The sequence below is a fragment of the Larimichthys crocea genome, chromosome XIII (assembly GCF_000972845.2).
Source record: "Larimichthys crocea isolate SSNF chromosome XIII, L_crocea_2.0, whole genome shotgun sequence".
Classification (NCBI taxonomy): Eukaryota; Metazoa; Chordata; class Actinopteri; family Sciaenidae; genus Larimichthys; species Larimichthys crocea.
In genome coordinates, this window is record NC_040023.1 from 42517129 (window position 1) to 42541378 (window position 24250).

Here is a 24250-nt window from a genome sequence, read left to right on the forward strand (position 1 = left end):
GCGGGATCTGTATCGTTCTTGCTGCTTATCAGTTTAATCCACAATTTCACGGCACTGAGGCGGGGTTGACCCGCATCGCTTGACGCTTTTGTGGACAGGGTGTCACTGTTTATCCCCTATCTCTGTGGCTTGAAAGTGGGAGGGGAAACCTGGGAGGCCAGCTCCATCTCTAGGTCTTGGTGGGGAGGGAGGAGAGAAAAGAAAAAGAGCAAGTTAAATGGAAGTGACAATCTGCAAACATTCCTGCCGACAGCTGCGTAGCATTCTCCATAGCTCACCACCCTCTGCATGGTCACCGGGGCCCCCCGCGACCCCCCGTGCCTGGCACACGCACCTGCCGCTCCCAGCCGTGCTTTCACTGACAGCCAGATAATCTATGGGCGGGTCCCGGCCGGGGCTCCCCTCAATGTGCTCTTGAGAAAACCCCTTATGCGTGAAAAAGCCCCCTTTCTCTTTCTTTTGTCCAACACAGTTTTATGGGACAACATTGGGCATTATGAGGTTTGGGGGATTTTTCATGGGACTCTATTGAAGGGTCTAATCCTTTCAGGCACGAGACGAATAAAAAAGTTTTAACCTGCTGTTTTCATATTTATTAGCTGGTTATAGCAGACGAGGCAGCTGAAGCAGCACCCCTCCTTCACACACACACACACACACACACACACACACACACACACACACACACACACACACAGAGAGAGGCGCCCTCATAATGGACCTGATTGCTTTAACTGAGTTAGTCTGTAGAGTCAAGTGGGTGACTGAGACCGAGGTCATGAAGGCCTCAACAGCTCTGTGCTTTTGTTTCAGTCAACAGGTTGTTAGAGACATTATTAGATGATTTGGTCATGAAACATCACATTATGAAGGAGGGTTTGACCTGTTTTTGTCTGATTTTTTGTCCTTCAATTTAGTCTGCAAGTCAAATGAAGTCAACTGAGAGTCACAAGAACAATTTGATTTTCTCAATCTGTTGCTGCTGAGAGTGAATCATTTCCATTCAATAAGTGTGCTGTGTAGGAATGACCAAAGAATGCAAAATGATCATTAATAGTTGTACAATACAACAAGACATTTATCTATCTATCTATCTATCTATCTATCTATCTATCTATCTATCTATCTATCTATCTATCTATCTATCTATCTATCTATCTATCTATCTATCTATTCATGTGATGTGTTGTTTCTCCTCTGACGACAGGTTTTCTATCCAGTTCATCATACACAGGCCTCGGGCCGCAGCCTCCCCTCCACCCACCCTCAACCCTCCCACTCCCTTCATCCCTCCCTACTCCTCTACCTCCCTCCATCCTCCTCCCCACCACCACCCCCTTTCTGTCAAAGCTGATTGTTTCCACGCCAGCAGAGTGCTGCGGGCGAACACACTGTCACACTACATCAGGCAGAGGGAAGAAGGGAAGAGAGAGAGAGTCTGATAGGGTATATATGTGTTTCTGTGTTCGGAAAAAAGCTCCACACAACAGCTAAAGCCGAGGCTGCAGCAGGGATTCCCAAACTTTTTCATGTCAAGGGTGTCCAAATGCAAGATCTCAGATTTTGTCCTGAGGAGTCTTAATCTGAAAGGACTTTTAGTGACAGAACTGTCTGTAGACAGGACGAATTAATGCTTCACATGGCCGTGAACGTACAAAACACAGAAAAGGACTGCTTTCATTACAGTACAGAGCATACACTTTACACACTCACCCTGTGTTATTTTATAATACTGTTGGTTTCCTGTTATTTATCCAAACTGGGTGAAAATCACCAGTTATTCTAACCATGTGTGCTGGGTAAAGTTCAGTCACTGCTTGGTTACTGGATCAATTTTGACCCAGTCATTTTTAGTGTGTGCAGCCAAATATATGTCAAACCCACAGAACTAAATCTGTCAGGAAATGTTTATCAGATGTTGAATATTTCCCTCAGTGAAGCGTCAATGAAGAGCTGGAACAGGATTCAGTAGAATGAAGAGATAAAACTGCACGTAACACAATATCAGAAAGATGTTTTAGATCACTTTCAAGGCAGATCCACTTTTGACAGCATAATCCTATTTTTCTCTATGAATTATAAGTAAACATGGGGCTGATTATAGAATTTACTGTGGACACATGATTTCCTACAGGAAGTAGTTACTTTTTAGAGGAATTTTAAAGGAATGAGGTCAAATTAACTGAAGGACACTCAGCTTTCTTTCTTTCTCTTTCTTAGCTAAACCTATATTTGTGTAATAGAAATACATATTTTCTGCTTTCCCATCCCGTTAACCACCCCATGACCTCTTGGATTTCTCCTGGTCATGATCTCAGGTTGGGACCTGCTGTATTATATCATTCACCATGTAGAGAATGACAATCTGCCCAATGGGGACCCTTTCATAGATCCCAGGTGGTCCCCCCTTTAAGCACCACTGATGATCCACCCATGTGCACTCTGCTGCCCCCTGGTGCCACTGCACACAAACGACAGCAGGTGAAAGTTTGATCTGAGTGTCTGTGATGGAGTGTCTCCCCCTCATGGACACTCTTTACTGCTCTTATAAAGACGCTCCTTGTGCCTTCAGACCTGCATGAAATGTTGAAAAAAAAAAAAAAAACATTTTGTAATGACAGATTGTTTTGTTCTTCAAGAGTCAGCTCACAGGTTCACAGGTCAGCCCAGGCACAATAACCACCTTAAAATAACTAGACTGTGCTGTTATGATTGATTTTGCTGCAGAACACTAGAACATTCAATGAATCACACCAGAGAATATCTGCAGCCTGTTAGATATTCCAAAGAAAATAACGTGCACATTTGTTTTCTGATGAACAGCCTTTATTTCTTTGTGTTTCTTGCTGCACGTCCAGGGCCACGGTGAAAATCAACAATAAAACTTCTGGATTATTGTAACTCTTACTGTGCAGTCAGTCAGTCAGATGAATGTGGGTAGAGATCTCTGAAGGCAGTCAGGGTTCTCTGCAATGTCATGTTTCTGTCACATGTAAAGCATCAAATATCATCTGATCTCTTGAGTGAAAGAACCCTGAAATGTAACCTGTCTCTGTGATGAAAACACTGCAGTGGAGAGGGAAAAAACAATGAACTCATTTCAAGCACTGAAACGTCAGAATTGTGGAGTGTGGAGGGAGAAGGTGGTGTAGCAGATCCTGCTCTCACTCTAGGAGTGTCACAAGGCCCAGCTGTGCGCCCCTCGCCGCTCCACAGGAGGAGTTTCATAAGAAAAAAACATTTGACAACATACCTGTGTGTTTTGTGTTTTCTTCTTGTGACTGACACTGAGACCGGGGAATGAGTTCATGGTGAGGGCCGAGTCCTCCACAGATTCAGATTCATAAGAACATGATGCATATAACAAAGGGCTTCATCATGGATAAGCTATACACGAATAAGAACAAAAGTTCCTTTGTCAGGTTTGTTGTGCTCATGGGAACGTCTGACCTCTGACCTTTTGAAAAGAAATGCTCATATTTATGGAACTTATGGAAAGTTTGCTTATTAGATAGTGAAAAACACGTGACTCTTATTAATTATTAGAATTAATACAAGTCGATCTCATGAAAGGATCTCATGGAGAGTCATGTTATTTTGACCTGGTGTGTGTTCCTGTACATTTTGGGAACAGTCATTGCTCCTCCTGAGGCAGTGATCAGCTGTAGCAGCTTTCTTTGGACCTCTAACTACCCTGAAATCACCGTCACAGGCATGTGTGTTCCTCCCTGGGCCTGTCTTTCAGATGTGTCTGCTCGCACGTTGCTTACAAACTCACCATTGTGGTGTAAACATGTTATCCTCGCGCTTTCATGCCTCTCAAACATCCACCTTCAGCCAGCGAACACGGGATCAATATGTAAATGGACTCCGACTTTCACTGCGATGCCTGCGTCCACAAGAGGCGATAAGCTTCGAAAATAAAGAGTTAGTTAGTAGGCAGAGCCGGCGATTATCCCAAAGTTGCCCCGGGGTTTGGCTCTCCTGCGCGCAACCGGACCGGCGTCTGTTTACCGCGGACGGATAGGACCTGCAGGGCCCCGGGGCGCAGACTGACAGGCTCCCCGGGGGGTGTGGGGGGTCTGGATGGAGATTATAGGGTGGCAACGCGGCTATTATCTCTGTGAACATACACACATCCACCCACATGGAAGGAGGTGAGATGATCTCGGAGCGCCCGCGGCAGCAGCCATGCCCATACAGATTGACGCTGGAGCCTCACACGGCTATCACGCTCCCCGCAGAACACACACTCCAAACCCCGTGTGATGAGCCGATACAAACCAACTTTGTTCAGCTGACAAAGAGGCAATTGTTAGCTGAAGGGTCATATGCCGGAGGGCTCTGGTACAGCAAGTAGAGCTTGAGAAGATAAAAACTGCCCTTCTTTAGTCATATCTGCACCGAAGGGGCTTTGATAAACCTGCTCCTTGAACTCAACATGCTGATCTGGAATGAAGGAAGTCGCTGGGCTCTAAAAAGAGGCTTTATCAGCCAAGTCCTTTGACTTCCCCTCAGATTCATTTATTAATATTTTGATCGCAAAAGCTCAAATGTCATTAGATCAGGTCTGATGTGCAAACAAACGAACACAGACGTGCTCAGATTAAGACTGTTTTATTCATTCTTTTAATTTACTTATGATCTCTATATACACAGCATGAATTTAGGGTATAAATCATCTTTAACAATGTCAGTCTATATGATACTTTTTTGGTACATCAAATGTTTTCTACGCACAGGTCAAGATAAAGACGAACAGCATACACACACAAGATTTTTCAATCTCACAACAAAGTTCATCATCTTGTTGCTTTGACCAGAATACATCCTAAATCATACATTTTGATGCAGGAGTTGAGTCCAGTCTTCAGTTGATACATTTATTGATGCCCTGTGTGTGTGAGTATGGGGCTACAAACATGTCAGACAGGATGATTGGATTGTCTTATTTTCAGGAAATGTCTTCGGGATACAAGCAAACAGAACAAAATGCAGTTTTTAACCACTTCCTGTTGCAGTTCCTCTCTTTATGACTGGCTGACAGCAGCAGCAGGTGTGGCGTTGGCCACAGCAGCGGCGGCGCCCATGCGCAGCAGTTCCTTCCTTTGTGTCAGGATGACGTCGAAGCTGGACTGCAGGCGGTTCTGCTGCTCCTGGATGCGGCTCTGCAGGGTGCGGACCCAGCGGATCAGTGCCAAGCGACGGTACATGGTCAGCTGTGCCTGGTGCTTCTCCATCTCCTGGGCCTTGAAGCGCTCACGGTCTCGCAGCGTCCACACTGCATCCATCAGCTCTGGCAGCTCGCCATCGGAGTCTGAGGACCGATCATCATCGTCTTGCTCTTCTGCTCCCTCCTCCAGAAGATTTCCCAGGTTGCTTCCTGTCAGTGACTTGCGGCTTCTGTGTCTCACATCTGGTTCTTTGTTGCTGTTTCTGGGTGTGTCACTCTCCCGGTGGTTGGATTTTGGTTCCCCAACTCCGATGCGGTCCCAGCCTCCCATGAGCACCCCTTCGCCTCCACTGTCCATGTTAAGGGAGGACATGCTGCCACCGGAGCGGTAGCTGTACTCAGATTCGGAGTCACTGTCGCCCCATTCATCACTGTTGTTCAGCCCTGGCTCATCTTCCTCTTCCTCTCTTCCTTTGAAACCCAAGCTGCTTTTCCTCCTCTGCTGCTCTCTTTTCTCTCTATGCTTCTCCTCATTCTGGCTCATGATCACCCTCCTCACCTCTTCCTCCATCCTACCTTCCTCCGCTCCGTCAGGGGGCACTCGGCCGTAACCGTCATCTCCACTCTCGATTTCAGGCAGAGGCTCCAGGGTACTCCAGCAGGGCAGGCGGGAGCGTGGAGACAGAAGCCCTGAGTTGTGGTGATACCCAGTGGATGGTGATGAGTTCGGAGGGTCACGACCCAACGGGCCTAAGTTGCGAGGGTGCACCTGGTTTCGGTTCTCGTCTCCTCCTCCATTGCCTGTGAAGCCATCATCGTCTTTGCCTGGCAGGAAGTTGAAGTTGCCGTCTTTATCACACTTCCTGTTTCGCAGCGAGGAAGAAGAACCATTGTTGGAGCCTCTTTGCCCTCCATAGGCCAAGTTCAGAGGTTGGTCCTGATGGTGAAGCATCACTGACCTCGACTGAGACTCACTGAAACGACAAGGGACAGAAAAAATGGAAAACAGTTCATCATCAGTGTAAATGGCTTGGTTTTAGTTCCTTCTAAGCAGCAAAAAGTAGAATTTCATATCAGTACACTGCATAAACGAAATCAGGATACATAATCCATGACAGTGTCAACGTCATCTTTAGCATCAATGTGAAAGGCCTGAATCACAATGTGTCCATAGAAAGGTGTCCTGGTGGCCTAGTGGTTAAGATCAAACTGTCTGTCAGATGATGTCTATAAACGTTTTTACACTGTCCTCCTCACAGCAGCTCTGTTTTCCTGTTTGTCTCACGAGTTTGATCTCCAGACAGAGCATTGCTTGTTAATCCATCGCTGTTCAGTGTAAACTCTGCAGTCTTTGGATAATGGAACTTCCCAGAGGCTCAAGAATCAAAACAAGCCAAGCTTTCAGCTGCACCATCAGACAACAACAGTGTGACTTTGACAGCGATTTTACCGCCTCAGCCAGCTGGTTCAGTACAAACATGAGTGAAACGCAGCAGCAACACAAAGACACAGAAACAAAGTGATCAACAGCCGAAGATACTGAAATGTAAAGATCTGCAAAGTGTGTACTCAGAACATGAAAACAAAACATGGATGAGCCAAAGCAGGAGAAAGACACACCTCAAATACAGACACACACACTCTCAGACTCCATGTTTATGTGTCTGGAACTACAGGCTGATCTGCACACTCCACTTCTATTAACATCAAATGTTTACATGTCTCCTCAAAATGGAAATTTCTCTAATCCTGACTTCAGGCTGCCCCCCCCCCCCCCCCCCCCCCCCCCCCGCTGAAGGGCAGTGACTCTGGCTTTGTCGGGAGCGCGCACAGACTGATGCTTGACGATCACGAGGGAAAAAAAGGATTATTGATGTAAAATCGACATATTTGCGCCGCAGAGGTGATTTATTTTCATATCAATAAAAATAACCTGCAGCGTCTCAGAATGACGCGCAGTCTTTCCACGGACAGATTTCTGTCATATATTGATAGATATATGAATGTATTAATCATAAAAAACATCAACGCGCCATGAGAAAAGAGGAAAACAATACCAGAGGAGTCGAGCTGCTGGCTGGATGTGTCTGATCTGAATAAAAAGATGTCTGTCTCTGCACGGACGACGGCACAGAGCACAGAACAGGCGGCTGATGGCGCATATTTCATATTTACGGCTTATTAATGGAAAAAAAACACACACACACACGAAAGACGACACAGTTACATCCTGATCCATGTACAGCCGAACACCGAGGAGGAAAACACTCCACGTTCCGTTAACGGGACCAAATGAGAGAGAAAAAAAACAGATTATCTGATGGACGTCGGCGTTATGTAACGCTCACCCCATATCAGTGTGCCTCCTCTGTGCGCTCAGGACAAACAGCCTCAGTCACTTCCTTCATCTCCTATTTGTGGCTTCAAAAAGTCAAATGAGTGACTCATACATTGATGATCTTCTGTCTCTCCTTACCTTTCTGCTTCGCTGTTCGTGGAGAAGCTGGACACTGCGCCCTCCCAATTTCCCTCCTCCGACCCTCCTATGTGATGTTTATCTTCCTCTTCCTCTCTCCTCCTCCTCCTCCTCCCATCCTCTCACTGTCACGGTGATTCCAGGGAAAAAACAAACCGGACTAGCTGGCTAATACGACTTCCTAAACTGGGCTGGGGCTGGAGGGAACGGGAAGCAGAGTGAATGGAAACAATGTGAGGACAGAGAGGGCTGTAATGTTAATATGATGTACAGGTCCAACAGCCACATGATGGCATGATGTTCACATGGTCACATACAGAGCTCAGCCCTGTTCATAACACTTTATTATTATGTATTAATGAGCAGCATACAAACATTTAATGATACACATCATGTAACTAAAGCATGACTCATCATCCTGCATCATGCATCAGCATGTGTCATGATAATAAATGATCAGGTCACTATGAGTTTATGTGATGCCACTTACCAAAGTTACTTCCTACAGTTACAGACTAGAAATATAAGTTACATCAGTCAACGTTTATGGAAGCTAAATGCAGCTAACATGTTTGCATATTGATTGAGATATGAATTCATGTCGCTTCACTGACGATCTATTAAAATTGTGAACTAATCACATAAACTGGGTTTCAAGAATTATTCAGCTCTTCAATCTGCTAATAAATACATTATAGTGTGTTAAATCTTTTTATATTGATGATACAGTGGGGCCATATCTCTGTTTATCTGCATACGTTTTATATAGTCTATTTTAATGGCATTGAAATGATCATATGTCTGTGTGAAGGCGGTCCAAACCACACATTTAAGTGTTGGTTGAAATTCTGTTGAAAGTCTATGAGGCCATGGTTATGTTATTGAAAACCCACATATACAAGAGACATATTCACACTGATGAGTCCATAAAGTTAAAGATTTGATTTTTTATTTTTTTACAAAAGTTTAAAACATTTTTAAATCATATCTACTCCATTGAAGTCCGGATTCTACAAATATGAAAATATTGTTACGTAATTTTAATGGTTTAACTGCTGGACTCTCCTTCATGTTTGTGTGCTGGATGTTTCAGATGTCACACTTGAGTTTCATATTGCACCACTATCAGCGTCCACTCTAGTTATGAGGTCATAAAATCAAAACTCTGCATATACTGTACATCATTCTGCCCGATGAAGCTCAAACATCACAGTGAGGTGACAATAAGAAGAGCAGAGTAGACAGTGAGCTATGTTTTCATGTGCAAATGACTAAATTCATATTTCTACTGCATCGACCTCTTGCATCGAAGAGTTTTATATTGAGTGATATAATATTTACAGAACATTTTCAGTGCAGCTAAAGACATTGGAGTTGGACTGGAAGATACACTGTGACATCCAGAGTTTAAAAAGACAAGTTTGATCCCAGGACAAACTATGGGAGGTCATGATGCATTCATAAGGAGGGACACTGGGAAAAAAAACAGCTGTTGTTTGTATTAGGCTGTCTCTGCACCTTCTTTTTCTTGAATTCAACAAGCAAGGTCATGCCCAACAGCATTCTGGGAAATGGAGGAAGTAGCACAGTTGATTTGAAGAAAACACCACACAAACACTGAGACTGAGTGTGAGGATGAGTCTTTGTTATGGTCAGAGTTACAGTCACAGGTGTGCTTAAGACATCAAAACCTTACCCACAATGCAACACTGAAAGGCAGCATCATGTCTCCTGTCCTTGCAATAGCAGGACTGCAGGATTTGTTGCAGTGTGATATTTCACCAATCTAGTGACTGGCTGCTTTTGTGATTGTCAATCTCAGATCTAAGGGCATGGCAGTTAAATGTGTGTGTATGCGTGCAAGTATGTTTTCTAGGTGTGTGCATGTGTATGTGTGTGGTATAGAGAAGCTACATCAGACAGACTTAACAAGTGTTCACTGTCTCTCTCCACACTGCTCTCATCCCCCTGACATGTCATCGCTGGCGGCAGAAAAACCTTGTGTCCTCCTCCTTCTTCTCCACACACACACATACGCAAGCACGCACGCACGCACATCTATCCCCATCTTCCTCCCCCCTCTTTCTCCTTCAACAACATCCCCATTCAAGTGCATCAGCTCCAGGCGTCCTTCCTCCCCGCCCTCCCCTCCTCATCGTTCACTGGTAGCCTAAGCACATAAAAAATACATCAAACACAGCCGTCTGCCCAAGGCCTCGTCACGCGCAAAATCATCTCTCCCTCCATCTCTCTCTCTCTCTAAAACAGAAAAGCCTGAGTTACAAAAGACAACTACAGAGGACACTGATAGAGAGAGATGAACTCTGAGGACCGAGGGTCGTCTGTGAGGCCTCCTGGGGGAGGACAGATTATTGTAATGTTAACACCCGCCACCATCGCCCCCTTTCTTTCTCTCTCTCTCTCTCTCTCTCTCACACACACACACACACACACACACACACACACACACACACACACAGACTAAAAAAGGAGCATGACTTACCTTGTGCATAATAAAGCCTTGCTTGAATTGTCCACAGCCTGCAGCACCGTGACCCACTTCCCTCAGTTCGGCTCCACATCTGCTCCAGCACCAGTCTTGACTGTGACAGCGGCCAAGGGCGTCCAGCAGCACCCACGGGCTACACTGTCAGATCCCTGGTGCTGGGATGCATAGAAACTGTAAAAGAAGCCTGCTGGACCTTCAGCTCACAGCCAGCACTCTAAAAAATCAGCCAAATCAGCCAAGACGTGCTAAATTGAAGCACTAACCCAGCACGCGGTCTCTTTTGCACACTAATTACACACTTTTATTTTAGGCATAGATGTGAGTAGACACACACATACAGTGCATACGTCATGACACAAGTGCACACACCCCCTTTGGGTGGCATAGCTCATGTTTCTCTTCAATTATTCCACCCTCTGCCCTCTCTCCTCCTCATAATCTGAATAAAGCCAGATCTGTGTCCTCTAGATATTTAGAAGCCGGGCTCTTGATGCCAAAACATGTAACCTTCCTCCTCTTTCAAGTGTGAAGTGAACTGGGAGTGTTGACCTCATAATTCCCTCTTGGGGTTAAACAAAGTTGTGAAATTCAGTTTGGAGCGGGTGTGTCGTTGATGCAGACAGAGAGATACAAAGCTGAATTACTTTCAAACTTGCAAAGACATTACTGCTATTAAATTCTAATTAGGATTGACTTGACCCTGCAAACAGACCCAAAGGATCTGGAGTCAAGTCTTTATCTCCATTAATTGCATTGTAATGGCTCAAAGATAATGATAAATGCAGCTCCACACAACAAAATCATATTATTCCTTTGCCCAAAGCCTCCGGGCTCTTCAAATCTCAGAGATCCGGTGAGGTTCTGAGACCAAACTGAGGCATAAACACACTACTGACAAAAGGTAAAAATGTGATCACTGCTTTAACAACGGCAGAATTAAGCTGCTCTGCCTGCAGGTATAACAGCTCACAATAGGCGGGGCCCACCATGGGGTTCGTTCCAGACCCTCCTGGCATTGGCCCTTAATGATGTGTAATGGGGCCTCCTGCGCCCATTCCTAACCCCAGGACCTCCTCCTAATCACTGTGGCTACTAATGAGATGGAGAGACATGAAAGGGCTCGTTAGGAGACCCTCCCTCTAATGCTGGCCTAATATTAGCCACTTACCAAATCATTAGTCTCTAAACTGCAATTATGTTTCAAACCAGGAAGAAAAAGTGAAATAAAGAGTGAGGAGTCCCAAAGCGTGGACATTTACAGCCATGGACAGGTGAGAAACTTTCCAGCAAGTTCTCCCACAGACACAACTTCACTTCTCTTCTATTTTATGACTTCTAATAGTTTAAATACTGCTCAAATGTATATAAATAGTCCTGATATGGACTAGGTAATGTGTTAAGAACAAAAGGATGCCATATCATTAATGGAAATGAAAACTATCAACCTACAGAGGGCTGAATTCAAAGACATCCCCAAAATCAAAGCAAATTCTGCCAATTCTGGTGTTCTGTGGCAAATGCCAGTCGAGCTCCATGGTGCCGGGCAGTGAGCACAGGGTCCAGTACAGGACGTCGGGCCCTCAGGTCACCCTCATGAAGTCTGTTTCTCATTGTTGGGTCAGAGACATTCACACCAGTGGCCTCCTGGAGGTCATTTTGCAGTACTCATGTTCCTCCTTGCACAAAGGAGCAGATACTGGTCCTGCTGATGGGTTAAGGACTATCTACAGCCCTGTCCAGCTCTCCTAGAGTAACTGCCTGTCTCCTGGAATCTCCTCCATGCTCTTGACTGTGCTGGGAGACACAGCAAACCTTATGGCAATGGCACATATTGCTGTGCCACTCTGGAGGAGTTGGACTACCTGTGCAACCTCTATAGGGTCCAGGTACTGCACCATGCTACCAGTAGTGACACTGAACCTAGCCAAATGCAAAACTGATGAGAAATTGGTCAGAAAAGATGAGCAGGTAAAAAATGTCAGCATCCTCCACCTGTAAAACCATTTCTGTTTTGGGGGTCGTCTCATTGTTGCCCCTTTAGTGTACCTGTTTTTCATTAACACCAAAAGAGATGAAAATGATTAACAAGGCCCCAGATCAATATCCCAGAAGTTGAACTGACTTGATGCTATACTCTGATTAAAAAGCGTTCCTTTAATTTTTTGAGCAGTGTATAAAGGTTTCCATTGACCTTTGGTGTGCAGTCCTGAGATTATTGTAAAAGACACTTTTCCTGTTTAAAGTGAAGTGGTGAAGTGTGCAGGGAAAGCAGTAGGTAAGTGATATGTAAAACAGAAGGTGTTTAAATCCCGAGAAGTAAAGAGCAATAACCAAAAAAGAACGTGTAGCAGAACATCACAAGACAGGTCAACTGTAACACAACATACTGTATATAGCACTAGAGGTCTATGACATTGATCTCATAGTTAGAATTCATTGTGAGGAGGCATCAATGTCTGAAGCAGATGTATTTACCAAATAGTGTGGTGGAGGAAAAGTTGAACAGAAGCAATAATTGTCTTAAAATACACTTTTATTTACAATGGAAAACAAATACATTTAAGAAACTCCCCAACTATTAAAAACTAAATCAATCCTATTTACATGATAAAACATTTTTAAATGGAATTCTGACGGTCCAGTCAGTCAAGTAAGATGAGACAGATGGATGCTTCTGATTTCACACACTCACACTCACACTCACACACACACACACACAGTGTGGAAGTAGAAGGAAAAAAACATCTAATATGAGTGGTGCTCTTTAGTTTACCACTTTAAGGCAACGTAAAGCAGCTGTGTGTGTGTTTCATCTACCAGCCAGCTTGGCCTCAGTTCAGCACCGTCATCATTCTTATTGTCTGGTGAAAAGCTGGACGTGGTTGCTCGGTTGCCTTCCCCGCCCACTGATGATCGTCATTCAGGTAGTGTAGTGACCTCAGTGGCCCAGGAAGTTGAAGATGCTCCTCTGGGGTCCTTTAGTCTGTCCAGCAGGTTTGTTCTCTCTGCAGACCCTCTTCGCTGCTGGGTTCACTGCTCCCACCGGCCCCCTCTTCTTCATCATCTGAGGGCCCAAAACACAAAATGAAATCTTTCTCAGGACGCCGAGGCCCTCAACACAACCGCTAAAAGCACTGACAAAATGACTGCATGAAAGAACACATGAATAAATGTCTTCTGTGGTTCAACTATAAGTAATGTAGCTGGAAACCAACCAAAAAAAACAAAGAAATAAATGGATTTAATGGTGATGAAAGAAAGTGCCAAACATCAAAGCCATGTTTGAATTAGTACTTTGTGCTATGCAGTGAGAGCAGTGGGCTTTGGCGCCACCTAGTGTCTCAAACAGAGAAGACATGCGAATCAATACACTCATGACCATCACACCAAGCAGTCTGTAGATCTGTGGAAAGCATTTGGTTTTTGTGCTAATTTTAGATCAGTGAGATCAAACCAGAGAGGAAACACATGACTGACCACTTTTCTACTCAGCATTTACACACAGTTTTTCTATCAGAAATATTAAACATTTGTCTGATAGCTTAAAAAAAATAAAGGAATCTGCAGTCTTGTGAGTGTGCTTGGAGCAGCCATTTGGCTGCAATTTGAAATATGACAATTTTCTCCATTCACTCCTCCAGTCACTTCACTCACCTGTTTCTGGGGAGCATCTGAGGTCGAGTTGTCCTTCTCAGGAGACAGAGTTTGAAACAGGAAGCCTCTGCTGTTTCTGGGCGCCAGAGGATTCCCCTCTGAGATGGAAGCCAGTTTCTGGAGGACGGACTGAGGCTGACTCAGTAGTGACCCTCTCCTCACCTAAAAGAAATCAATAAAACTTAAGTCTCAGACTGACCTTGTGTTAATCACAGTGACCTGTGAGAGGTTTTTATTTAGTAGAGGCATAAAACTGATCTCTATTGTCCACTGGTCTCACTAGCTGCTCCACTAAAGCCACCTACAAACCAAATCCTTACACTTGATAGGTTAACAAATCTCACAACTACAGCATGTGGCTCAAATGACACAAAATCAAATTATCAAACTAAAAATGTTGGAATCATAATAAAAAAGTATTATTAATCATATTAATATTTTGGTCTGGGTCGTACCTGTAAGGGCTGCGCGGGTCTCTGGAAGGGGTTGAGAGCAGGTATGGTCTTCTTTTCTGGGTGTGGTGCCACTGGAGGCTCTGCTGTACATAGTTGAAATATTTGTTAAAAAGATACTTATCTAAAGAAGATGACTTTTATTCTATTGTTATATTTGTAGTCATGTTTAATCTGGATACACTGATGTAAAGGAGCTTTGTTTTGAAAAGCTGACTAACGTGCTGCTCTAGAGCTACTTTATTATCTGGAGCTGAGGATATCAAGTGGCCAGCAACAAAAACTCATCAATATTCCACTCACTTTGTCACATTTCTTTTTTCATTTTTTCAACTTGCCATTTAGCAATGACAGTATTGGCAGGGCCTCCTGCTCTGTCTCCAGTTAAGTTTAGTTTGTTGGGACACATGCCAGTGTTTTGCAGCAATTGATTGTGAGTGAGTGTGTTTCATCTGCAAAGCCTGTCACACATCAGGTGAAGTGAACGGCTCCCTTCTTAACGGACAGTGCTAAGTAGATCAAAAAGCACAACAGAGGAACTAAAACTAAGATTAGATTCTAAAAACACGTTTCTCTGATCTGTGCTTCCACGGCCTTTAGAGACAGTTCACATTAGACACAGAGCCAGTGCTCCTGTCAGATGGTTGTGTTTCCGATGTTTTGTTTCTACCAACTTGTTTACTATGCAAGATGATTAGTGTGGTCATTACTGGACAAAAACCTGCCAGGATGTTTTAAAAGTTATTGGGACTCTTTGTGTGAGGCCGAGTATCAAACCGACCTTTTCTCTGCAGAGTCTTGGCAGTCAGTTTCTTGGCCAGCTTCATAAAATGACTATCTTCCTCTCCAATCTTCTCATCATCTGCATCTAAATCTTCGCCTTTCTTGGCGTTCTGTTCAGACTGAGAAGGGACAGAGAAAAGAATGAAGACAAAATAACACTCTGTTGCAGAGGAGGGGGATGACTCAACCGCATGGGTCCTGAAAGACACGGATGTTCAGCTTTTCTTTCTGTTACGGGGAGAACGGTTTAAGCCTGTGCTGTGTGTGTTATTAAAAATACATTTAAAAACAACATACCTGTTCCCTGAGCCACTGTTCCCTCTCCAGTCTCTCTTTCCTTCTCTGGACCTCAGACTGATCCACGCCATCATCTTCCTCCTCCTCTTCCTCTGCTCCCATTCTGTCCATGTCGAAACCATCATCTGGAGGAAGAGGTCAGAAAGAATCTGTGAATGACCTGTTGAAGCAACTCTGAAAGAAGTCTACAGAATCTAAACAAGATCTAAATGACTCAGTTCAAGCATCCAACTCAATCCATTTGCCCACACATTCACGGTTTTAGATTTACAGTTTAATTTTTGTATTCATGAGCAACTCCACATCATTTTTGTTTTTTTCTCTTTTGTCCAGGTGGCAAGTTGCACTGAACTGAAATAATATGTAACAAAATATGTAAAAGATGAAACACAAACACTATCTTCTACTCTACTATGGTCTCAATTCCAATCAAATAATTTTTTCATTACTAGTATATAATACTAAGGACATTTATTCCCTCAGTCTGTAAACTCACCAATATTTTTCCAACGGAATCGGCGAGCTCGTCCTGGGCCGTCAGAGTGCAGGTCGCCATCAGCGAGGTAACGCTCCTGGTAGAACCTCAGACGGCGCTTGTCATCATCCATTATCTGCTTCCTGTAGGAACACTTTCCTCTTTCAGTTTAAACTGCTACATTTTAGATACAAGGTAGCCAACCTGCACTATTACTATGAGATATCCCTGTAATTATTGGATCAACAGGGGACAGTCACGCACGCACACAGTAAAAACTCCAAACAGTTCAGAGCCACGATGCAAATCCTGATTATTACAGTTGGAAACACAGCCTCATCAGCCAAGATCTTTTACTCACATGTGGATCTTGTTGACCTGGTCCTGCAGCTCTTCATCAGAGGGAAGCTCTTCCAGAAGCTCCTCTTCTTCATATTCGCTCTGTCCACCTTCATCCTCATCATCGCTGCCCAAGTCACTGCCTGACAGCTCAGCCTCAGAGTCCACATAGTCAGTCATACGCCTGTGACGGGACGATGGATAAAGAAAGTGTAGAACATGATTATAACATTTTAATAATTAATTATGTACGTATGGAAACAAAGACAGTTTGATTTGATTCTACACTTACATTTTCTTCTTTTTCTTGACCCGATGTGGTGCAAACATGCCCTGCATCTCCTCCTCTTCTACATCATGGTCCTCTTCCTCACCACCATCTTCATCCTCTCCATTCTCATCATTGTCCTCCTATAAACCCACAACTCGCTTGTTATTTGCATAATTAAGACAAATATCCTGTATGTCAGGACAATGTTGTGTTGACTTAATCTTACCTGTTCACTATGACTTTCCACATCTGACAGAAGCCGGAACTCGCAGTCTTCCACCTCCTCCTCTTCCTCCTCCTGCTGCTGCTGCAGTTGTTCTTCTACCTCTGGCTTCTTTTTACTTTATGCACAAAAATCACTATGAGCATCTTACACTGCATAAAAACATTTCAATTAATATTATCTGTTAAAGAACTACTTTATAAAAAGGATTTTGTTCTTTTACAGATCAGATAATGTACTGTACCTGTGTGCTGGTGAAGCTGTGTGAGCAGAACCTGAAATTGGCAGCAAAGCAGATAAATCTCAATACCATGCAACTGAAAGGACAAATATTAAAAACACATACTCAGAATATTCTCAAAGCTCATAGTGATCAGACTCTTTCATTTCTCTTTACAATAATGTTATCAGAATATTCTACGGTTTGGCTTAAGATCAATTAAATAGCTAATAAATGAGCTATTAAGCAGACATGTCACCTTAGCTACTAACTGTAAATATGAAATATAAAACTCAAAGTTCATGTGTTCTAAGAGAAAATAAGAGGAGCAGCACTCCTTTACCTGGACTAGGAAATTTCCCTGAACACAGCCCCAGCAGCTGATCCATGGTATTATCAGATTCTTCATCCTGTCCTCTCTCCTTACTCCTGTCACTATCCATCTGCTCTTCTCCTGCCTGTGTTGGTGGAAATGCTCCAGAACACAACCCGAGCAGCTCATCCTCCTGTGTTGCCCCCAGGCCTCTTGTCCCACTCGAGCCGTCCTCTGCTGTCCCAAAAACACCCGAACACAACCCCAACAGCTCCCCCATGTTGGCATCCATTGCATTTTCATCCAGGCTGTCCAGGATCAGCTGTCTCTTGTGGGAGCGTGGTGCACCGGGGCGAGGCCCCACATTTAGGAAGCCGTCTGCATCTAGTAACTGGGAATGGGTGTCGTCCTCCAGGGAGAAGCGACCTTGGGAGTCTCCTCCCAGACCAGGGCCAGATGCTGCTCTACCAAGGGCCCCCAAATCTGCTCCTGGGGATGACGGTGCATACAAGTCTTGAGAGTCCTCGACGGGGAGGCAGAGAGAAGGCTCTGAGACTTTGCCTGAACTCTGACGAGGGAAACAAAGCATAAAAAATTAAATCTCCTTTTTTGTTTTGTAGTTTCATTTGCCCTTTTTCACTTTATGTTGCTTAAGTTTTTTTTTTTTTGTCAGAAGAGGTCTGAGCTTTCACCACTGCACAGGCTTGTTTGCTTATGTATGTGCAAATGCATAAATATGTGTAAGTGTAAATATGTATTTCTGTATGCGAGTATCTATGTGTACATATCAGATTTTTGGAATGATCAAATGTTTTCCAAGAACAAAGAAATATAATAATTAAAACTGTTCCCCCCTTTATCATAAGTGGACTTGTCTGTGCTGTATCAGTTTGAACAAAGACTTTAGTTCAGCACCAAGGCAGTTTTGGGAGAATTCAAACCCTGGTGAGATCTGAAAAACCTTTTATCCTACCTTAGAAGCAGAGCCGAGGTAGCCGTGTCTGAAGAGGCAGGGTGAAGGGGAGCGGAAAATGGAGGAGTTGGGGATGCTTCTTCCTGCGGAGCGCTGATGACTGACAGGCTGGTAGGAGGTTATCATAGATCCTGCAAGTTCAAAGCTGCTGTTGTGGCTGTTGTCCTTCACGAGGGACAGAGAGTCGTCCTCTTCTAAGGACGAGAATATGAGTGTGAGAAAGTGATAGATCTCCAAGTTGAGCACTTTAAGTTAAAAAAATAGAAATGTGAAAAAACACATGATAACTATAGGCTGCTTTAAAACATGGACAAACTGAATGACTCACTCTACCCACCCATCTTATTGCCGCTGTCCTGTCCAGGAGGACCAGGCCTTCTTATACCATCACTATAAAGAAGAACAGTGCATGGAAAAGTTTAATACTTATACACACGCAGAGTAAACATACAGTATTCAAATATGAAAATGATAAAAGTACACACTAATCCTTCAGTGGCAGAGATCTATTATCTATTTTACAAGCTGTTTTGTTACTCTTGTCAAATATTTGGCATTGTAACATTTTTAAAGAATTTTTTTTTGTCCTTTTCAAGCTTTATTTGATAGAAACAGCTGAAGAGTGACAGGAATGTGGGGAGAGAGAGATGGGGAACGACATGCGGGAAAGAGCCACAGGTGGGATTCAAACCCTGGGCTTCCACAGCAAGGACTGAACCTTTGTACATGAGGCGGCTGTTCTACTAACTGAGCTAAACGCTGCCCCAGACATTGTGACATTTTTAAAGAAAGTACAAACTCTAGAGTTGCTTAGAAAGTCACAATATTAAAAACATGAAGACAAAACCAGAAACTCTAAACGCACATACCCGGTACGAGAGCAGGAGTTGCCTGGGAAAAGCATGAGTGTACCATCTGTGTTAACTAGGTCAGGAGTTGGCGAGGGTCCGCTCAGTGCTACAGGAGAAGGGCTTCTGATACTTGGGGCAACACTGCCTTCCTCCTCTTCCGCCTCACCATCTTCACCTCCTAGTAAGTCATCTACACCCTGGGAAAAGAGGTCAGGTTTTGACAAGAGTACAAAAAGGGAGAAAAACACAAATGTGTAGAAAGTAATCAGATTATTCTTGTTCCAAAGCAGCAAGAAACAAACATTATCTTACCTCTTCTTCCTCAGACTCATCTGTCATATCTTCCTCCTCCTCCTCTTCATCTTCTCCACATTCCTCATTGTCTAGGCGATTTAGCTCAGCCTTGCGTGCTCTCTCCTCCTGTCTCTTTTGAGCCATGGCATTCTGTAGGCGCTGCTTCAGAGTCAGCAGCTTCTCTCCTGTTAAAACGAGGAGATTGGTCATGTCAGGAGATTGGTAACATTGATTAAAAAAAAACTCCAGCACATCACATGTGTATCCACACCTGGTTTGGTTACCACAGTATCCTCTACTCCCTCTTTAACAGTAACAGCGACGGACTCTGTTTGCAACTCTTCTTGACCCGATGGGTTGCTGCCTTTGCAGATGATGTTAAGCTGCATCGTACGCTCTCCTTGAGGGCGTGTGGGCGCCTTAACGTGCCGCAGGTAACGTTCCTTCAGGGCCTCCAGACCTAGTTGAAGAAGAGATAAATACAAGATTGATTTAATTTACAACACATTCTTGCTCCTGATATCTTGTTCATCTAACTTGGCTGAAATCCTTTGTCACCCACCACGATTGAGCTGTGGAGGCTCCAGCTGAACAAAGGCACCGTCATCTGGACACAATTTAGCAACAGGTGGGGGGTCCAGTCCAAGCTTCTTCAGTATGGCCAGTTTGTCCCTCTTGGGTTTGGGTTGCTGTGCTGAAGGCTCTGCTGCAGCAGCATTGGCACTCCCACACTGAGCAGCCAGAGGCTCCACCACAGATACAGGCTGTTTTTGCATGGCGTCACAGTCAGACATTACTCCAGTCTGGCTTTGCTCTATGGGTGGAGGAGAGGTTTGTTCACTAGAGTCCAATGGACTCACTCCTCGATCTGTTGTGACCGACTCCTGCAGACTCTCAGAGAGGTAAAACACTGGTCCAGATTCCTGGTTAGGATCTGGGCTTGCAGTTGTTTCTTTGCCCTGGTTGAGGCTCTCACGCTGCGGGGACGAGGTGGCGGCTGGTTGGTGTATGGGCTGGATCTGAGTGGACGACAGATCTAGAGAGGGAGAAGAGTCTTGCTTTGCAGATGGCTGTAGATGCTCACTGGGTGGGTTGATGGGAGGTGGAGGAGGTGCTGAGGGTGTCTCTAACATCACGGCTGAATACTTTGTAGATCTGAGGAGATTATCATTAATTCGTTTATTATGGCAGCCTGAAACTTTTGATTAGATTTTGTGTGTGACAGAAATAAAGAAGTAAAACTAAAATGTGTTTGGTAGGTAAGCAGTATTATAAAATCAGATTTAACTGGTGGTCATTTGTTGGTGAATGTGGCTAGCTCTTGTATGAGTTTTATCCGTTTTAACTGTCCTTACTTTAACAATGCCATGGCAGGACCCTCTGGCCGGGTTCTCTTCTTAAAGAACTGGTCGATGGTCTTCGGCTCAGGGATGTGGTAGGGCAGGCCCAGTGTTGACTCTACAGAGATAGGGGAGTGTGTTAAAGATGTAGTCCGTAGAGGACACAAGTGTGAAATTGTGATCCCAAACTACATCATCTTGAGCTTTAATTGGCAAAAGCGTTAAACACATGTCACATGAAGATAACCGAAATGTTCTAAATAAACTGACCTCTGATCAGCCTTTGAGACTCACTGTGGAGCTGCTTCATTGCCTCTTTGCTGGCACGTGCAGCTTTCCTCTCCTGAAAACAAACAGACACACACATTTAGAATGAAGGCTTTCGTCAATTTTTTTTTTTTTTTTTACAGCATTTAAAATAAATTATTGCATTTTGGCACAGCATACCACACGCTGGGGCTTCTCTGGTACCTCTTCATCTTCCTCCTCTTCGTCATCCAGGAGGGGGTCCTGCAGCAATAGATAACACTGATTATGCAAGGGCCTGTCTACAAACTCAAACTTTATTTATATAACACCTTTCATGCAAACATGCAGCCCCGCGTGCTTCACAAAGCAAAAAAAACAAAACAGAAATAGACAATGATTTATATCCAGCAAAATAGATAAAACTAAAATAAAAAGCCAGTAAGAAAAACTTAACAAGGAGTTTAAGAACATATGGATCAAAATTAAAAACCAATTCAACAAACATAGAAACCAATAAAATGTTAAAAAACTTCTTAAATTCTGTTACCGGTATTAATGTGTGCAAACTAGCTGAGGACAGTCAGAACATAAATAAGGGCTTAAATTCATCTTTCTGTGCATGTGTATACACACACACACACACACACAAAACTGAAACAAACAAATAACTTAAATTACAAGATGTTGAAGTATTTAATAAACAATTTCAACAGAAAATGGATCAAATCTTACCTTATGTTTTTTCATCTTTTGCTTGACAGCAGCTCTGATGGCCTCCAGAGACTCCTCCTCATCGTCCAGACCAGTGTCAAACAGGTCTGTGTCGCCCAGCAGACACCCACTGTCATTCAGAGCCCGAGGGAGAGGCGTGCTCTTGGAAAATGGGAATAAAGATATCTTTTTAAAAATACCATAACACATGTAAAGTATTTTTATTCACAGCCACTTGATTTGGTTTTCAGCTTATTTTCAACATGTGGCACTTTGTGTAGACACTAATTTGGTCCAGTGCATGTTTACACCCATATTACCAGATACATGTTTACACCCATATTACCAGATACATGTTTACAGGTATATAAGATCATTCCTAATGAGAATGCAAAAATGATCTATGTGAAAACATATATAGTGACATGTACAACACATTTAAGGTTTATATGCCGCTTCTAAACTTTGTATAATGTAACTGTTCTTTCTCTCCACATATTTCCAGATTAGATGAACCACCATGTACAAGCAGCATGAGAAAAATCTGCACTAACCTCATCTATTTCAGAGAACCGCTCTTTCTTCTTCAGTTTCTCCACCACTTTGATGCGCTTCTCCTTTTTTTCCAGATGCCTCTGACTCTTCTTCCGTTCCTTCGTTGATTTGGTTTCCTTCTTTAGCTCCTCTTGTTGCCTCTCGGTTTCTCCGCATTTCCCTTGCTCAGGCTCACTGTCTTCACTGTCAAAAGCATGGCTTATTCTTTTACTCTTCTGTGCCCCTTTCTCTTTTCTCTCATCCTTCTCTTCTGCCTCCATCTCTTCTCCACTGGAAGCAGATAAGACCAGTGCTTCGGCCATGTGGCCACTGTTCTCCGCAGCTGTCTCCTCTTCCTCACTGTCACTGTCTCGAATGGCATTACGGTGAGGCTTTCTGTGGACTGTGATGTCTTCATCATCATCATCATCATCAGAATCTGGGAAAACAAAAAACTATTTAGAAACAAAGGGCGCATTGATCATCCTTTTGTGATCATGTGTAATACTAGATAAACTGTGGCAATCATCACATCTAATCTGTGAGAACATGCAGTCTGGAGGCACTTTTGATCTTTACATTGCATTTATATTTTCAGGAAAATGCTGACACAGGCAGATTTTTCTTTGGGTGAGTCATGTAAATCCCAAAATGTCAGTAGTAACTTGACTTGCACTTGGACAAGTTTACTTATTTACACAGCCGGTCTCTCAGGCTAGATGGTCATCTATATTTGTGTTGCTGCACCTGGAAGCTCTTCTTTATCTTTGGCTGTCTCTGTGACCATCTCCTCTGCTGGAGAGCCCATCCCGCTGTCTGAATCACTCTCGGTTGCAGTTTGGGTGACAGCTGGGAGCACCTCCGCCTGGAGACACAAAACAGAATTTACCCACCATGAAAGTCATATTTATACAGTATGGAGGCAGTGCAGTCTATTTGGTCTGATGTCTGTTTACTGAGGGAAAACAGGCTCCACATTCAGTCCAATACAGCTCCACATCTAAAGGACCAGTGATCAGGGTTATTTATTTAACGACACGTCACTTCAATCCAACAGGTACATGGTATTAGTTGCGTGGTTAATGTGAAAGACTAGAACCGCTCATAGCTGTTCAACTCATAGCGTGACTTTGTCGAAGTTAGCACAGTTCTAACATGTAAAAAAAACAACACGGGGGTTAGGGTCATTTCTCTGCAGAGTTAAAATGAAGCATGGAGGGCGGCTGTGTGCCTTCAGGCACGCAAATGGATGTTCAATGGAGCCAGTGGCGCCCCGCAATAAAGCAAACAATGAGCACCAATGTTAGCTGGCGACACCACTTCCTTTGGGCGTTTGTAGTTAACTTAGCCAACTTATATGAAATGCTCCTGACACAAGGTTATCGAGTGCCGAAATTAAAAGTCAGCTGAGTTATGCGCCTTTAAATGTGGTTAACAAAGTAAAGCGCCTAACTAACAGGCATTTAATCAACGCGACCAGGCCAAGACGACACCCACCATCCCAACCGGCTAAACCTAACCTAGCGCGCTAGCAGGCTGGCTAACGCTAACAATGTTTTCAGCTAGCAGTTATTTACCTTTGACGCTGACACTCAGCTTAACTTAGAACTAACACAGACAAATATGTCAGTCTGATAAATGCATGTTAGATGGATGTCCACGCTAGCTGCTGAGATGTAAAAAGGCTTTCCTCACCTGCTGTTGAGAGAGGACCAGGCTCATCTTTGTCCGCTGCTCACTTCACGCTACGCTCGTGGAAAAGAAACCAGCGGAGACAACAACGCTTCGTCGAAACTCGGCAGCAACACAACACACGTCGAAAACTAAATGTCTGTGTGACAAGGGCTATTTCACACATGAAAAGCACATTTACAAAGCGTTTAGCCTGACTGCTTCTCTTCCTCCCGCCTGTTCCACACATCGAAGAGAAATTTTGATCTTTCGCGCGCCGTGACAGCTAGCCCGCAGTTTTTCTTCACCTAGGTGTCAATCACCCCGTTCTCGCATTCCTATTGGTCTATCTGGGAGGGTTGTATCCGCCCAGTGTGACGACACAGTTTAGCGAGATCTGATTGTAAATACCAGGAACGCTGGGGCGGGCGGGGCTGGATGG

At 43.9% G+C, this 24250-nt stretch overlaps 2 protein-coding genes across 5 annotated transcripts; both read right to left on the reverse strand.

Annotated features, from left to right (window-relative positions):
- Positions 1 to 4601: 4601 nt before the first annotated feature.
- On the reverse strand, positions 4602 to 7848 carry c19h1orf216 (chromosome 19 C1orf216 homolog). Of its 3 annotated transcripts, none has more exons than XM_010734078.2 (2): positions 7650 to 7848; positions 4602 to 6147 (listed from the first exon to the last, which is right to left on the reverse strand). In XM_010734078.2, exon 2 carries the CDS (start codon positions 6123 to 6125, stop codon positions 5031 to 5033), a length of 1095 nt encoding a protein of 364 aa, XP_010732380.1. In that variant the 5' UTR covers positions 6126 to 6147; positions 7650 to 7848; the 3' UTR covers positions 4602 to 5030. The 3 variants fall into 3 exon arrangements, with proteins under 3 accessions (XP_010732380.1, XP_010732379.1, XP_019118841.1); XM_010734077.2 differs by lacking the exon at positions 7650 to 7848 and adding an exon at positions 7522 to 7643; XM_019263296.2 differs by lacking the exon at positions 7650 to 7848 and adding an exon at positions 7231 to 7505.
- A 4842-nt stretch (positions 7849 to 12690) lies between these two features.
- clspn (claspin) lies at positions 12691 to 24126 on the reverse strand. 2 transcript variants are annotated; one of them, XM_019263293.2, is made up of 24 exons: positions 23833 to 24126; positions 22885 to 23002; positions 22158 to 22576; positions 21625 to 21765; positions 21091 to 21153; positions 20914 to 20986; positions 20659 to 20761; positions 19866 to 20458; positions 19575 to 19763; positions 19322 to 19488; positions 19028 to 19206; positions 18496 to 18548; positions 18159 to 18352; positions 17216 to 17753; positions 16897 to 16927; positions 16656 to 16770; positions 16451 to 16569; positions 16181 to 16342; positions 15841 to 15962; positions 15345 to 15469; positions 15046 to 15166; positions 14268 to 14347; positions 13813 to 13974; positions 12691 to 13222 (listed from the first exon to the last, which is right to left on the reverse strand). In XM_019263293.2, exons 1-24 carry the CDS (start codon positions 23857 to 23859, stop codon positions 13097 to 13099), a joined length of 4020 nt encoding a protein of 1339 aa, XP_019118838.1. In that variant the 5' UTR covers positions 23860 to 24126; the 3' UTR covers positions 12691 to 13096. The 2 variants fall into 2 exon arrangements, with proteins under 2 accessions (XP_019118838.1, XP_010732378.2); XM_010734076.3 differs by having other exon boundaries at positions 14268 to 14350.
- Between the last annotated feature and the right edge of the window lie 124 nt (positions 24127 to 24250).

What these genes read in the sequence shown, in the direction of transcription:
- c19h1orf216 (XM_019263296.2), bottom strand. Translation starts at nt 7,412, where the DNA reads ATGGATCAGGATGTAACTGTGTCGTCTTTCGTGTGTGTGTGTGTTTTT. An exon ending in CCAGCAGCTCGACTCCTCTG is followed by an intron (nt 6,148 to 7,230) that starts GTATTGTTTTCC and finishes TTGTCGTTTCAG; the next exon opens with TGAGTCTCAGTCGAGGTCAG.
- clspn (XM_010734076.3), bottom strand. Translation starts at nt 23,859, where the DNA reads ATGAGCCTGGTCCTCTCTCAACAGCAG. An exon ending in ATGAGTCTGAGGAAGAAGAG is followed by an intron (nt 19,207 to 19,321) that starts GTAAGATAATGT and finishes CTCTTTTCCCAG; the next exon opens with GGTGTAGATGACTTACTAGG. An exon ending in AGGGAAATTTCCTAGTCCAG is followed by an intron (nt 16,928 to 17,215) that starts GTAAAGGAGTGC and finishes TGCCAATTTCAG; the next exon opens with GTTCTGCTCACACAGCTTCA.